Source organism: Saccopteryx bilineata, chromosome 6 (assembly GCF_036850765.1).
Source record: "Saccopteryx bilineata isolate mSacBil1 chromosome 6, mSacBil1_pri_phased_curated, whole genome shotgun sequence".
NCBI lineage: Eukaryota > Metazoa > Chordata > Mammalia > Chiroptera > Emballonuridae > Saccopteryx > Saccopteryx bilineata.
The window spans coordinates 185,838,411-185,855,466 of NC_089495.1; the positions used below are offsets into that span (position 1 = coordinate 185,838,411).

Sequence of the window (17,056 nt, forward strand, 5' to 3'; positions counted from 1 at the left end):
TAATCCCATTTCTGGCTAATTCTGTGCAGGTGGCAATTCCCAAATGCTGGTAGGTATCTGATTTCATTTACACAAATTTAACTCTGTATGCACAGCTTCCTCCCACCCAACACCCTCTCCCCTGCCCGACATACAACAAGGAAGGAAAGAAAGGAAGGAAGGGAGAGGAATAACAACTTAAAGGACAAGGCAGATTTAACTGGCTATTTCTTTCCATGAGTATGAGACGTTAAACCGAAGCTCTGCCCCCTCACGCTGGTTCCCTGAGCACATGGATGTGCTGGTCTGAGCATCTCTCAGTGACTGTAATGCCAATGTGCAAAGACAAGAATTTTACCTGTACTTGATCTTCAGCTTACACCTCAACTTTGACACCCAACCCTACATAGAATGGGATACCACTGTACTCTCACCCTGTTCTCTGTTCTGGTGGTTATCCCCCAACACAGGTAGTAACTATACCCAGAGGTGAACATCTGGTGCATAATATAACTCACATATAGAATTACGGTCTGCAACTTCTCACCAAGTGAGCTTAAACTAGTCTCTGAGTAAGACCGCTACCTCTGGGATGGAAACGTGGTAACTCCCAATAAAATATGTTGTTTTACAGAGAAAAAAAATACAGGTTGTAAGTAAGAAATTGCTATAGAGAGGAAACTGCATTAGTGAGTGGGAAGGGTGGGCTGACTTCCACAGGGTGCAAGAACAGGAGTGTAAGGTGGGACAGTATGGTGATAGTTTTCATTTGTGATGCACTACACTGGCAACATCTTTTACAAGGGCTTTTCTTTCTGCCTTCATTTCTGGAAGGCAAAATTCATATAGAGAAGTTCAAAGACTTTATGTTTGACAAAAGATGTCAGGTTTTGATAAAAATCCGTATGTGGTTGTATACACCCATGTAAACACCACCCCACCAAGAGACACAACATTTCTATCAACATAGAAAGCTCCCTGATGCTCCTCTTATCAGGTTCCTTCTTTAACCTCGATAACCCTTGTCTTCAAATCTACTTCGTTGATATTTATTGATATTGAAATAACCACAATAGTTTTCTTTGGCTTATGACTGGCATCGAGTATCTTTTTTAATTTTTTTAATTTTTCTGAAGTTGGAAACAGGGAGGAAGTCAGACTCCTGCATGTGTCCGACAGGGATCCATCTGGCATGCCCACCAGGGAGCGATGCTCTGCCCATCTGGCATGTTGCTTTGTTGCAACCAGAGCCACTCTAGTGGCTGAGGCAGAGGCCATGGAGCCATCCTCAGCGCCCAGGCCAACTTTGCTCCAATGGAGCCTTGGCTGCAGGAGGGGAAGAGAGAGACAGAGAGGAAGGAGAGGGGGAGGGGTGGAGAAGCAGATGGGCGCTTCTCCTGTGTGCCCTGGCCAGGAATCGAACCTGGGACTCCTGCATGCCAGGCCAATGCTCTACCACTGAGCCAACCGGCCAGGGCCCTTTTTCCATTCTTTTATTTTCAAGCTATCTCTGTTTTTAAGGCACTCCTCTTCCAATCAGCACATGGTTGATACTGCTTTGCAATCCAATCTGACAACCTCTGCCTTTTAAGTGGAATGTTCAGTTCCTTTACATTTAATGCACTTACTAATATATTTGGTCTTACTGATATTATGTCACCATTTTGCTATTCATTTTTTATAATTTGCTAGTCATTTAAAATATCCTGTTCTTTCCTTACTTCCCTCTTTTGCATGAACTGAGTACTTTTAGTATTTAATTTTAATATTGAATATTGAATACATTGGTGTTTTAGCTATATCTTCTTTTTTCTTTTTAAAGATTTTATTGATTTTACAGAGAGAGAAAGGGGGCATGGCGAAAAGTATTGACTCATAGTTACTTCACTTTTGTTGTTCACTGCTTGCTTGTTGCTTGTTGCATGTAACTTGACTGGGCAACCCCAGGGTTTTGAACCAGCGACCTCAGCATTCCAGGTCGATGCTCTATCCACTGTGCCACCACAGGTTAGGCTATATTTTTTTCTTTTTCACATTTTATTTATTGATTTTAGAGAGAGGAGCAAGAGAAAGTGTGGGAGGAGCGGGAAGCATTGACTCATAGTTGTTGCTTCTTGTATGTGCCCTGAGTGGGCAAGCTGGGGTTTCAAACCAGCGACCTCAGAACTCCAGGCTGACACTTTGTCCACTGCGCCACTACAGGCCAGGCCAGCTATACCTTCTTGAATTACTTTTTACGTGGTTGCTCTTATAACTACAATATACCCCACCCCCAGTTTTGACTTAAGAGTTTAAAATGTGCCATCGCATGTAAAATATCAGAGTCTAATTATTTTTTATCCCTATGTACTACCGTTGTTAAATATTTTAAATCTACATATATTACACACTATACAACCCAATGTTATAATTTTTAAAAAAATTTATTGATTGATTTTAGAGAGAGATGAAGGGAAAGAGAAAGGTGCTGTATGTGCCCTGGCCAGGGATCAAACTGGCAACCTTTGTGCTTCAGACAGATACTCTAACTAACTGAGCTATCTGGCCAGGACCCAATATTATAATTTTTGCATTAAATAGCCAGTAGTCTTTTAAATAAGTTTAGGAGAAAAAGATTTTTATATTTACCATTGCCAGTGGTTACTACTCTTCCTATGGGTCTGAGTTACCACCTGGCATCATCTCCTTTATCCTGAAAAACCTTCTGGGGCTGCTGTTCTGCATCCTTTTAGCTTTTCTCTAGAACTGTCATTACTTTGACTCCATATTTGAAAGATAATTTTGGCAGGTTGACTTTTTTTGCTTTCAACACTTTCAAGCCACTGTTCCATGCATGATCTCTGGCATCACTGTTTCTGTGGGACATTAGCCATCACTCATATTGTTCCCCTGTATGTAATGTGTCCATTATATCTGGCTGCTTTCAAGATTTTTCTCTTTAATTCTGGTTTTCAGCAGTCTATAATACACTTAAATGTGGTTTTCTTTGTACTCATGGGTGCATTGTACTCCTTGGAATTATAACTTGATGTGTTTCACCAGATTTGGGAAATTTTCAGTCATTATTTCTTTTTATTATTATTTTTTATTTATTGATTGATTTTAGTGAGAGAGAGAGAAGAACATTGACCTGTTCCTGTATGTGCCCCAATGGGGATTGAACCAGCAACTTCTGTGCTTCTGGATGATGCTCTAACCATCCAAGTTATCTAGCCAGGGCTTCAGCCATTATTTCTTGAAATATCTATTTTTCCTCTCCCCTTCCTCCCCACTCCTGGGTCTCAGTTACACAAATATTAGATGGTGTGAATTTGTCCCTATGGTACCAAGACTATGTTCATTATTTTCCCACTCTTTCTCTGTTTTTTGTTTTTGTTTTTTGGTATTTTTCTGAAGTTGGAAATGGGGAGGCAGTCAGACAGACTCCCGCATGTGCCCGACTGGGATCCACCTGGCATGTGCACCAGGAGGCGATGCTCTGCCTATCTGGGGCATTGCTCTGTTGCAACCAGAGCCATTCTAGCGCCTGAGGCAGAGGCCACAGAGCCATCCTCAGCGCCCGGGCCAACTTTGCTCCAGTGGAGCCTTGGCTGTGGAAGGGGAAGAGAGAGACAGAGAGGAAGGAGAGGGGGAGGGGTGGAGAAGCAGATGGGCGCTTCTACTGTGTGCCCTGGCTGGGAATTGAACCCGAGACTCCTGCATGCCAGGCCGATGCTCTACCACTAAGCCAATCTGGCCAGGGCCTCTCTGCTCTTTTAATTGGTTAATTTTTGTCAACAACACAGTGGATTTTTCATTTTCAACGTTACAGTTTTCAGTTTTAGAATTTCCGTTTGATTATTAGTTTCCATTCTGTGTAAGCTTCCCCATCTGGAGAAAGTAGATAAGACTACTTTTCCTTAAATCTTTGAACTTAAACTATCTTTACCTTCTCTGAGGAGTGTGAAATTGCTGACTACTCATTGTGAGATTGGTTAGGGTAGGTCTGTCTGGGACTGCCTTTGGTCTCAGGACATAGTGTCTACTCATGAGGCCTGGTCCTTCTGAAATTTCAATGGAAGCCCAAGGTGTTTGCCAAACTCCGTCAACATGGCAGGCAATGTCTACTGGACTCTGTTTAAGCAGCTTTCTGTGACAGGCTCAAGTATCTGAAATGTTGCTGCATTTGTGGTGTTTATTTGCATATGGTCTTCAGACTACTCTATGGATCCTTGTTAGTGAAGTATGACTGATGAAAAGATGAACTTATTAAGGATGGAAAACAGGGACTCTAACCCAAAAAGGTCTACTTTTTCTGTGATGAGCAACAGCAGCCCACTCTCTGCTGAGTCTTGTTACCCCTCTAGCTGCTGCTTTCTGCTGGGTGCCTCGGTCTCCCCTGTGCATTTGCAATTCAGGGTCAGGATAAGACTTGCAGGGAATTTATAAGCAGATTTTAGAGCTTCTTGTGGGATCCACCTTTTATGGGATGTGCCCTCTCTTTTTTCGGTTGCTGTAGCAACTTTAAATTCTGTCCTCAAATTCCACAAGCTAAAAAGATAGGCTTTCTGCTTGAGTCCTAGCTACCCTGTGTCATGTAGACTGGAGAGTGCCCTCTAGGGAAGAACTATAGAAGCAGGGGCCTCAACCAGTGGAATACTCTTTGAGGGTCTGACTGCATCTGGTTGCTCAGCAATGCCTTCAAATAGCTGTTGTTAATGTGTTGTCCAGAGTTTCTATACAACTGTTGTCTGTGGGAAGGTGACTCCATCACAAGCCACTCTGCCATTACTGACATTGAAACTCTTCACATGTCCTTCTGCGTAAAGAGGAAAGGTAGCAGTTTAAACAAAGAGTCAGGATGTCAGCACATCTCTGCTCCAAATCTGGCTCTAGGTTAGGGGTCATCAAACTTTTTCTGGAAAGGGCCAAGTATCAAATAGTTCAGGTTTTCTGAGTCATTTGATCTTTGTTACAACTACTCAGCTGTACTACAGACGAGTGAAGTAGCCAGAGACAACAAGCAAACAGGCAAGTGTGTGGCTGTGTGCCAAGAAACCCTGATTTACAGAAACAGGCAGCTGCTAGATTTGGTCCACAAGCCATAGTGTTGACCTTAGCTCTCGGTGACACTAAGCTACTGCACTTATTCCTGATTTTAAGCATGAGAAGAACTGCTCACATGACTGTGACAATAAATGAGTCCGTGACTTCCTGGTGCTTCACCTCTGGAAAGAGTCATCAGGAGAACCATATTAGGACTCAAATATACCTTTAAGGACTGGATGCAATGTCTACTGGACTCTGCTTAAGCAGCTTTCTGTGATAGGCTCAAGCATCTGAAATGTTGCTGCATTTGTGGTGTTTATTTGCATATGGTCTTCAGACTACTCTATGGATCCTTGTTAGTGAAGTATGACTGATGAAAAGATGAATTCATTAAGGATGGAAAACAGGGACAAAAAGGTGTGACAGGCTCTGTCTTGAGGAAATAAATTTTAAATTATGAAAACAAGTTTCATTTTATTTGATATTTGAAAAAACTTAGGTTTATTATTGCAACCCGAGCTAGTTTCCTGAATGAACACTAAAACCAAGTTGAATGATAATCTCATAAAGCTATGTGCTAGTGCAATGTAGTATCTCCCATTTCATTTTGAATTTCTTGGTCCTACTTAAAAAGGGTAATTTTCACAAAAAAATTTGAGGCCTCCATCAGTTTCCTTAGGCCTCTCAAATTCTTTGATACACAAATCATAATCTTCTGAAGCACTTATATCATCATTCTGACCAGTATTTTTCTCGATTAAGAAGGTCCCTACCATCAATCACTTTTCAAGACATTTACGGAGTTCTCCAGAATCATTTTCATTGACTTAATAAAGTCACTTTGCAATCAAATACAATCAAATACTGGACTATTAAAACTATACACAGCAATAGTTGCAAAGGTCAAAATGGGGAGGATGTTTGAATGGTCAGTTCATCCAAAAGGGTTTTCATTTTATGATGACTTTAGTTTCATACTGAATCTCATTACTATAGAGTACAGAATAATAAATATGCATATACTAGAAATTTACAATTTGAGGCATGCAATACTCACATGGCAAAAGTATGTAGAGGATCCGTCCTTCTATGTACCAAAGTAGGGCTGGCAATCAGGTGACATAAACCCACTGGCATCAACATCATGTGCCAGGGGCTGAGAACTCAGACATGAAGATAGTCCCTGCCCCCAAGGAGCTCACAGTCTAACAAAAGATAAACAGTGAGGAAACATGTGACGACCCCATGGATCAGGGCATCAAAGACTCTCTAGGATACAGAGAAATAGGCTGAAGAGTTTATCTGCTGATCTCCCAACCAACATTTGAGCATCAGCTCTTGGTCAGGCACTGTGCATGGCAGCAGGAACATAGCAGTGAGGACACAAAATACTGTGGTCCCAGCTCTCAAAGCTTATGGTTGGCAGGGAAAGACTGCTACTAAAGGTAAGTAGACAGATTACAACTTATAATGAGGGTCCTGAGAAAATTTAATAAGGGGCTCTGATGGAGAATAAACTGGGGTCCTGTTAGGTATACTGACTCAAAGCATCATGGAATCTATATCATAGCAGGATTCTTTATGTTGAGGGTGCTGCTGTATCATCAATATTTGGGAGGGGTAACTGAAACCTGGAAGTCAGTGAAAGGGCACATATATTATTGGCATGAAGAGCCAGTTACATGAGTTCTTGCCTGATAGGACAGACACCAGAGCTGTGCCTACAGATATGCTGAGGAAGGTTCTGTGGGAAGTAACACCTCTAAAAGCTGGAAAAGTGATGGTTAGTAAGGCCTTACTGTCCTAAAAGCTCATTCAGATGTACAAAGCGGTGGTGGGGGGTGGGAAACTAAGAGGATGGCTCTCAGATGAGTAATTGACACAGGGTATGATATCCAGCATTAAAACAAACACAAAAAAGCAAACAGAACAAATGTAGGACATTAAATCTGTACAAATGCGTGGTGTCTACATCCAGGACAACAGTAAGGGCTTGTTTTGTTTTCCTCCATTTGTCTGTGATGATTCTGTCAGATTTTATACCATACACAGTATCTTTGCTGTCTTAGATAAGACCGTGATGACAGACTATTTCTCCTGATTACTTCTGGTATACTTTTAAGAGCTTAAGATAGCACTGTGCATCTATCAGATGTTCTGTTTTGATGCTACTGTTTGAAAACAAAATTAAACAGCAGCTGAATAATGGGGTGGCTGCCAGACACACTTCGACAGGGAAATCAGACTTAAGGCCCAGAGGGAAAATGAGGCAGCAGGCAGGCATCTTGTTCCCCTGCCAGCCTCCCCACTCCTGTCTGATTTGGGTAGGCTTCACTCAGTCCCACTCTGCACTGTGATACCTCGGCCCAGTTCCACTTCTGGCTCAGGCTCTTCCTTTTTAAGCAGATAACCATCTTGGACAATTTTATCATCAGGCATTTATTAAGTACCTATTGCAAAGCACTGTGTTAGCTCATCCATTTCACTTAAATCTCAAACTTTATATGCTGTAAAGTTCTCTCTTTAGCTTTTAAAAGGCAGCTATAAATGAGATGTGCTTAACTCTCCCTTTCTACCACTAATTCTCTTATATCTCTGCTGGAGGATAAAGCCCCAAATTACACACAATGCTCTGAGCAGAGTTTTATCAGGGCCGTTAGTCAGCATTTACTTTAAGACACTAAAAAGTATAAAAATGCCCTCAGTGCCCATTATCACTTTCTCCATCAGTGGACTTTGTGGCTCTAATTGAAAAGAAAAAGGCTGGTCTATGCAAACGAAAATAAATGTGTCTCTGGCGTGCAGAAGAGAAGTGAATTACTGTAAAATGACAGGGACATCAACAGTTTAGTTCGAGTTTTAATTTGGGCCTCAGAAAAACACATAGTAAGTTAAAGAGTGACTTACTCGTTCTTGTCCAGCTGTATCCCAGATTAGGAATTTATGTAGCTCATTTTGGTACTGGACAGTCTTGGTCATAAAAGATGCCCTATAAAGAGAGACCTAGATGATCAGAACACAATTATTTAAAGCATGTTGCCAGCCCCAGTTGGAAACATCATTTAGACTTAATGCTCAAACTCCCGCTCCATACTCTATTGTAATTGTGGTCCTCTCTGGAGTATTTATGGGATGCTCAGATACTGCTGCATAGTTTGTGTCAAAATAAACCATTGGGCCTGACCAGGCGGTGGCGCAGTGGATAGAGCATCAGACTGGGATGCAGAGGACCCAGGTTCGAGACCCCCAAGGTCGAGGGCTCATCTGGTTTGAGGAAAAAAAAAAAAAGCCAACCAGCTTGAACCCAAGGTCCCTGGCTCCAGCAAGGTGTTACTCGGTCTACTGAAGGCCTGCGGTCAAGGCACATATGAGAAAGCAATCAATGAACAACTAAGGTGTTGCGATGCGCAATGAAAAAAAAAAAAACAACAACTAATGATTGATGCTTCTCATCTCTCTCCGTTCCTGTCTGTCCCTGTCTATCCCTATCTCTGACTCACTGTCTCTGTAAAAAATAAATAAATAAATAAAATTAAAAAAAAAACAAAAACAAAAAAAAAACCCATTGGCATATCTGCCCAAGACAAAGAAGGAAGAGTTCTTTGGCTTGTGATTGTCTAAACTCCATATCAAAAGAACCAGGAGCTAATTTGGTAATCCAAACATTACCCTCCCTTGTAAAATACAGAAGTTATTTTAGAAGATGGTATCATGGAAAAAAATTCTATAATAGGAAATGAGTACTCTAGTAAAAAAATATTGGGCCATTTGGATTTGTATTCTCTAATTCCCAAACCACATGGCCCCATGAACTAGCTAAGGGCTGGTGTAATGCTAGAGTTAATGAAATTAAGATGTCAATCGAGGAGCAGGAAGATGTCTGAAGAAGTGACACCCTGATGATCACCTACCTGTTTCAATAACAAAACAGCCCATCAGCTGACCTGATGGGCCACATCTTGGCCCTGCCCAGCTTTTGATTATTATTTATTTATTTTTAATTTTTTTTTAATTTTTTTAAATAATTTTATTTTTTTAATGGGGCGACATCAATAAATCAGGATACATATATTCAAAGATAACAAGTCCAGGTTATCTTGTCGTTAAATTATGTTGCATACCCATCACCCAAAGTCAGATTGTCCTCTGTCACCTTCTATCTAGTTTTCTTTGTGCCCCTCCCCCTCCCCCTCTCCCTTTCCCCCTCCCCCATAACCATCACACTCTTATCAATGTCTCTTAGTTTCACTTTTATGTCCCACCTACGTATGGAATAATGCAGTTCCTGGTTTTTTCTGATTTACTTATTTCACTTCGTATCATGTTATCAAGATCCCACCATTTTGCTGTAAATGATCCGATGTCATCATTTCTTATGGCTGAGTAGTATTCCATAGTGTATATATGCCACATCTTCTTTATCCAGTCATCTGTTGACAGGCTTTTTGGTTATTTCCATGTCCTGGCCACTGTGAACAATGCTGCAATGAACATGGGGCTGCATGTGTCTTTACGTATCAATGTTTCTGAGGTTTGGGGGTATATACCCAGTAGAGGGATTGCTGGGTCATAAGGTAGTTCTATTTGCAGTTTTTTGAGGAACCACCATACTTTCTTCCATAATGGTTGTACTACTTTACATTCCCACCAACAGTGTATGAGGGTTCCTTTTTCTCCACAGCCTCTCCAACATTTGCTATTACCTGTCTTGTTAATAATAGCTAATCTAACAGGTGTGAGGTGGTATCTCATTGCAGTTTTGATTTGCATTTCTCTAATAACTAAAGAAGATGAGCATCTTTTCATATATCTGTTGGCCATCTGTATTTCTTCCTGGGAGAAGTGTCTGTTCATGTCCTCTTCCCATTTTTTTATTGGATTGTTTGTTTGTTTGTTGTTTTTATGAGTTCTTTGTAAATTTTGGATATTAGGCCCTTATCTGAGCTGTTGTTTGAAAATATCATTTCCCATTTAGTTGGCTGTCTGTTTATTTTGTTATCAGTTTCTCTTGCTGAGCAAAAACTTCTTAGTCTGATGTAGTCCCATTCATTAATTTTTGCCTTCACTTCTCTTGCCTTTGGAGTCAAATTCATAAAATGCTCTTTAAAACCCAGGTCCATGAGTTGAGTACCTATGTCTTCTTCTATGTACTTAATTGTTTCAGGTCTTATGTTTAGATCTTTGATCCATTTTGAGTTAATTTTAGTACAGGGGGACAAACTGTAGTCCAGTTTCATTCTTTTGCATGTGGCTTTCCAGTTTTCCCAGCACCATTTATTGAAGAGGCTTTCTTTTCTCCATTGTGTGTTGTTGGCCCCTTTATCAAATATTATTTGACTATACATATGTGGTTTTATTTCTGGACTTTCTATTCTGTTCCATTGGTCTGAGTGTCTATTTTTCTGCCAATACCATGCTGTTTTGATTGTCGTGGCCCTATAATATAGTTTGAAGTCAGGTATTGTAATGCCCCCAGCTTCATTCTTTTTATTTTTTCTTTTTTTAAAAAAATTTTTAAATTTATTTTTAGAGAGGAGAGAGAGAAGAGAGAGAGACAGAGAGAGAAGGGGGGAGGAGCTGGAAGCATCAACTCCCATATGTGCCTTGATCAGGCAAGCCCAGGGTTTCGAACCAGCGACCTCAGTATTTCCAGGTCGACACTTTATCCACTGCGCCACCACAGGTCAGGCCATTCTTTTTCTTTAGGACTGCTTTGGCTATTCGGGGTTTTTTATAGTTCCATATAAATCTGATGATTTTTTGCTCTATTTCTTTAAAAAATGTCATTGGAATTTTGATGGGAATTGCATTAAATTTGTATATTGCTTTGGGTAATATGGCCATCTTGATTCATCTAACCAAGAACAAGGTATCTTCTTCCATCTCATTATATCTTTTTCGATTTCCCTTAACAATGGTTTATAGTTTTCATTATATAAGTCCTTTACATTCTTTGTTATGTTTATTCTTAAGGAATGATGGTGTTTAGATGATATCACTCATTCTGTGGGACTACTCTGCCCAGGGGCCATTTAAGTAGGGGTTCTTATTATTTAAGGGGTCTCATATTTTTTAGAGAATCTCTGAGGAGCCATGGTGGACCAGAGCACATTCCTGGACATCCCAGGCAGCTCCCTCCTGTGAGCCCTTTGTTTCCCAGGCTCCTCAATGCACTGAAGACCCCAGAGATGATTATGTCTCCTTTTCTACTGGACAATTAGCCTCTGGGGCCAAGGGCCCTGCTGTCCTTGGAGCCATACCCTAAACATTCTACTCAGGACAATGAACTCAATGGCTAGGCATTTTCAAACATGCTGGATGTCTGAAACACTTCTTAGATTCATGTAATAGCTATATAAACTTCAAGGCCGTGAGAGCTAAAATCTATAGAATGACTCAAAGAATCACTGAACTTAGCTAAGTATAAGAATCCTTCGTTTTAAAACCTTAAATTCTGCTACAATTGAATTCCTGACAATATTTTAGCAAGCACCCTCCAAAACAGTGACTGGGATGAGGAAGGGAAAGTGAGTCAGAAAGCAAGGTCACATTTTTGGATAGGTGCTATTTACTGGATATTTATTTCCTGGAAATTTACACCTTGGTATCCTTAGTAAAGTTACTTTATGCATAGAAGGTGCTCAATAAATGGTTATTGTTTTGAGAACTTTCAACAACTCACTGTGATTAAATCAGGACGTGCAGCATGATATCTTACTCAGGAGAGATCTAAGCATTCAAACGGCTTTGTTTATTGTAAGGCTTAAATGATATGATATATGTGAAAGTGCTCTGTATATTGTAAAGCACTGTACCTTCACAGATTTTTAATTATTATTATTATTAAAGGCAGCTCCAGGAAACATTTTAGTTTAGACTTTACAATTAGTCCTAAAAGCTTGCAACTCAACTCTCTATCAATTATGGCTGTGGTGTTCCATTTAAGAGTGACAATGGGCATCCAATGGAGACCTATTAGCAGAGCCTATGCATCCAACGCATCCAACTAATGCATCCGCTACCCACTAGGCATCTACTACCCACTACAGCTGCTCAAAGGAAAAGAGAAGAAAAACACCTGAAGTAGACAAAAGCCTGAGAAAGGTATACTTAACAATTAAAAGGAAATGTTTCATTATAGGATCAGAATTCACTAAAGTTCAACTTACCCGCCAACCATTCATTTCCCCTTCACTGAAAGCAGATTTATCCAAAAAGGGAAAGAATGGTGGCTGTCACACAATGAAAGTATCTGAAGGGATTAAACCCAACTAACACAACTTCCTGCCTCTGACCCAAGGCCACCTTCCAGCTCTCCTCTATAGTCACTCTCAACACCCTCTTTCTATCTATACCAAGGTTTTCCTAAGTCCAAAGTTCTCTACTTGGGTCTTCTTGGTTCTATGTCTGTTGGCTTCTTGTCCTTTGATCGCTAGCATCGTTTGCCCACATGACCAGTTCTTTCGAAATCTTGTCTTTTTGTCTCAACTGCCCAAAAAAGCCCCAAGCAGCCTCTCTATCAGCTTCCTCCACCCAGTGCAGAGTGGCTGTCTTGCTGGAGGAAAGTCACAAAGCAGTGTGGACCAGTGTGAGACTAGCCGGTATTAGCTGACCGCCTAGGCCTGTCATTCTGCACAGCAATCATTCCACATCTTCAGGCTGCTTTCCAGCTCCCACAACTTCCTGCTACCCTCTTTCTCAGGGAAACAGCTCATTTTAGGCTTCACAGAGAAAACAGAGCTTAGAAACTCTAAGTCCTCCAACATGTCCCCCAGTCAACCCTCCCAACTTGAGAAGAAACAAATTTCCATTGGCATTGGCTGTGATTCTGCTTTTTGGACTTCGGCTGAGTCAGACATGTCTATTTTTTAATTTACCCATCACCGCTCCCTTGGACCATAATCCCTGTACATCCTGCCTGGGTCACTGCAGTCATAAATTAGTCGCCTCCTCTCAGTTGCAAATCCTTCTAATTGTTCTTGTTTCTGCTTCATACTGACTGTCCCTTTCCTTAATGCTCTTGTGTGGTGAGATGTTCCTTATTCTTTAGGCCTTATGGCAACTGCCAAAGATCACAGAAAGCTGTGCGATCAACTCAAACCAGGCAGCTGCCCACCCCAACTTCACTCTGCAACACACACATCATTCCATTTTATCTTCAGGGCACCTCCTACAATTTCTGTACACTGTTCATCTTAAGGGTTATTTTTTTCTTTTTTACATTGATTTGTTCCAGGTCCCACTTACCCAGGAGAAACGTAAACTCCATGAGAGCAGGGAGCTTGCTGTACTTCTTCTTTTAAATTGATTTTAGAGAGGGGGGAGAGAGAGAAACGTCAGTTTGCTGTTCCACTTAGTTTATTCATTGGTTGATTCTTTTGTGTGCAAACCTGCAATCCTGCCATGACAGGACGATGCTCTAACCAACTGAGCTACCCAGCCAGGGCAACACTGCTGTACTTCTTCCTTGTCTCCCTCCTTGGTGCTATCTTGGAGTTCTGACAGAGTATTTGCAGTGTGCTATCTTTACTCCCACATCTCCAGGGGGTCCTGGCCACGCCCTTCCCGAAGCAAGAAGGGCTATGGAGTACAGGCCCATCTGAGATCAGGGGTGATTCTGGCTCTCTAATTGTGACAGGCTGTGTGGCTTCTAGCCCAGGGCTGAGTATGCTAAGGGAAGTCCTTTCTGCCCACTGAGCCACCAACTCTAACCCCCATGGTAGGCAGCAGGCAAAATCCAAGAGGAGCAGGGAAGAATCACCAGTTCCCCCAGCACTTAGATTCCTTGGTGACTTGGGATCTCTTTGCTGGTAGCTCATGTGTTGAATCAGGTCCCACCTCCGGGTCCCAGCTCAGGTGGCTATTGTGAGATGACCATACCTCCCTCACTTTTCCTTCCGAGCCACACCAATGCCCCCTTATAGTAACAGGTAGCTCTGTTGATTTTTAAGAATAGGGACTCTTGGCCTATCATATCTATAAGAACCATTTCATTCTCTTAGCATTTAGATTCGGTTTGTCTAACACCCAGATGCAGGGTCCCATATGAGATGGGGTGTTGCCTGGTTGTCTCTTCCATCTGGTCCCTAAAAAACTCTAGGTTGGCCCTAGGGCAAAATGTTCCACTTGAATTAACTCTTTCCCATAGCTTCATGTTTTTATCTACTGAAGACAACAGTATTCTAAATCTAACTTTAATTTAACTGTACAATCTAAACCCTCATCACCACCTCACACTTAACATGGGAAAAACAGAGCTTACTTATTTCCTCCCCACTCTCAGAAGAGTCCCAAATTCCAAGTTCTCAACAAGAACATGGTGTCTACTTTCCACAGAACTGGAATTGGTCTGCAAAGGTCTGTGTCCTTTGTTCCTTGCATCCAATTTCGTAGAACTGTCTGGTTCTTCATTTTATATTTAATCTACACTTGAACCTCAACCCCTGATACAAATTCATAAATTGGACCCTAATCTCTGAGAAGGATGACTACAATTTTTCCATCCCACTGTCACTTGAACTCTAGGATCACTCGTTTACCATTCAAGTTAAATGATGTGTAGGGTATGATAACTTCAGTATCTTGCTTTTTGAAAAACTGGCAATGGCTTCCTGCCATCCAAATGATACATTTTTATTTTCCAGCCTGCCATTTACTTGTCTGATAACCTTATTTTTCACTACTAAACCATCTCTCTTCACTCTGCCTAGGCAGATCTTATTACCTGTTTAATCTAAAACCCCTACTAGCATTATTTCCTAAAGCTAGAATGCCTTTCATAAACTTCTTCATTTTTCATGACATTCTAAAAATATGACTTTCATGCACACCAAGTAGTCATGATCTTTGGTCAGAGTACGTGTTTCCAATGAAAATACTTGCCACAAGGTGTTTTAAAATTTCTTTAACTGCAGTGGACTTGTTTGGCTTTCTCACAACACAGGTGTGCTCTGCACTCACATTCTAGTACACCTCTCTTGACTGCAAACCCTTTTCTTGGAATGTCACATGGGATGACATCATCCCCAAAATGACATATAGTGCCTTTTAAGGATGAACAACTCAGTACATTTAAAAACTAACAAAGAACCATAACTTCTAAAACAACGCTAATCTCATGCAAACAATGCCGGGATCTCCAGGTTATAAACACTGACTGAAATACCATTGAACTCACCATGATGGAGACATAAAAAGACCAAAGTTCATGAATCTAGTTCGTCTAATGGACACACCAAAGGGTCTTCAGGAGAGTTTAGGATGGTGCAAGGAATTTGTCACTCTAATATAAGGGTACATCTAGCCTGACAGACAGCTGGTGGTGCAGTGGAGCCGAGACGGCGACCTGGGCTGCAGAGGACACAGGTTCGAAACCCAGAGGTCACCGGCTTGAGCATCGGCTCATCTGGCTTATCTGGCTTAAGCACAGGCTCACCAGCTTGAGCATGGGGTCACTGGCTTGAAACCCAAAGTCGCTCGCTGGCTTGAGCAAGGGGTCACTGTTTCAGCTGGAGCCCCTGGTCAAGGCAATTATGAGAAGCAATCAATGCACAATTAAAGTGCTGTAATAACAGGTTGATGCTTCTCATCTCTCTTCCTTTCTGTCTGTCTCTCTCGCAAAAGAAAAAAAAGGGGAGACACATCTGTCTTATGTTATGGGGCTTCACAAAGCCAGAATCTTATGAGTCTCTGTAAATTCAGTTACTTGTATGGGTTCTACAGTCATGCATATCTTTAACCCTTCCTTTAAAACTTACCATCTCTTTCCTGACCTGTGGTGGCGCAGTGGATAAAGCATTGACCTGGAATGCTGAGGTTGCCAGTTCAAAATCCTAGGCTTGCCTGGTCAAGGCACATATGGGAGTTGATGCTTCCTGCTCCCACCACCCCCCCTCTCTCTATCTCACTAACTGTTCTCTCTAAAATGAATAAATAAAATCTAAAAAAACCCCACACAAAACCTACTATCTCTTAAAATCTACAGGTTAAGGTATTACTCTACATAGTGCTTCCTTGGAAGCAGTCACTATCCACCCAAACGAGAGAGGTGCACAACAGACAATTTGCACCACAGGTCCATGGTCATCCCAAGCAAATCCTTTAGTACGTTCTAAATTTTTGTGACCCTAAAACTTGTGGGAAAATATTTAAAATCACAGAAACACTTCTTTAAATAAAAAGATAAAGTTTAATAAAGAGTTTAGCCTTTTCTTTCCTAAGTTTGTCAAGAATAACATAAAATACAACCATTCACATCATAAATAATAAAGTCAACAGTACTAATGATGAAACTAGCTGCCTCGACTAAGTGTCCACTACCATCAGACACTCTTCTCTTTCACACATGACCCCATTTAGTCCTCCTTACTGGGAGCCTCTGGTTGGGTTTGGTTGTTTATTGAACAATCACCATTTTTTACTGGGTGGTCTACTCCCTCAAACACATGGCCTTCTACCTAATGACAGGAATACCAGGCAAGATGAGTACAACCCAACCCCTGCCTTCAGGAGGCTCACAGTGGAAGGACTGGTCAAGGGAACAGAATTACAAGGCAGATTTTAATGAAGCATCAAAGGATGGACAGAGTTGTGGGAGCACAAAGGTAAAGCCAAATCTAAGTACCCAGGAAAGTGGTGATGCCAGGTGCAGGAAGCTGAATAATGGCGTTCCCTTCCTAGATACTCATATCCCAACCCAAGACCCTGTGACTACACTACTTTCCGTGGCAAAAGGGAGCTTGCAGATATTATTAGGCTAAGAATCTTGCAATGGGTAAGAAGCCTGGATTATCCAAGTGGGTCCAATGTAATCACAAGGGTCCTTATCAGGGGGACCAGGATCAGTCGGAGCCCGGGAGAAGGTAATGTAAGATGGAAGTAGAGACTGCATGCTGTGCCCTGAAGATGGATGAAAGGACCACAAGCCAAGGCAGCCACTAGAAGCTGAAAAAGGCAAGGAAACAAATTCTCCACTCTGAGCCTCTGGGAGGAACCAGCTCTGTCAACACCTTGACTTTAAGCCAGTGAAACTGATTTCAGACTTCTGACT

General features: G+C 41.5%; 1 protein-coding gene across 2 annotated transcripts in view; it reads right to left on the reverse strand.

The window, feature by feature from the left end:
* RAB22A (RAB22A, member RAS oncogene family) overlaps positions 1-17,056 on the reverse strand; it is a 49,175-nt gene that overhangs the window by 12,837 nt on the left and 19,282 nt on the right. For both annotated transcript variants that reach the window (XM_066237672.1, XM_066237671.1), the window contains exon 3: positions 7,915-7,996. In XM_066237672.1, coding sequence (XP_066093769.1) covers positions 7,915-7,996 — 82 coding nt within the window. The remainder of the gene's footprint in view (positions 1-7,914; positions 7,997-17,056) is intronic.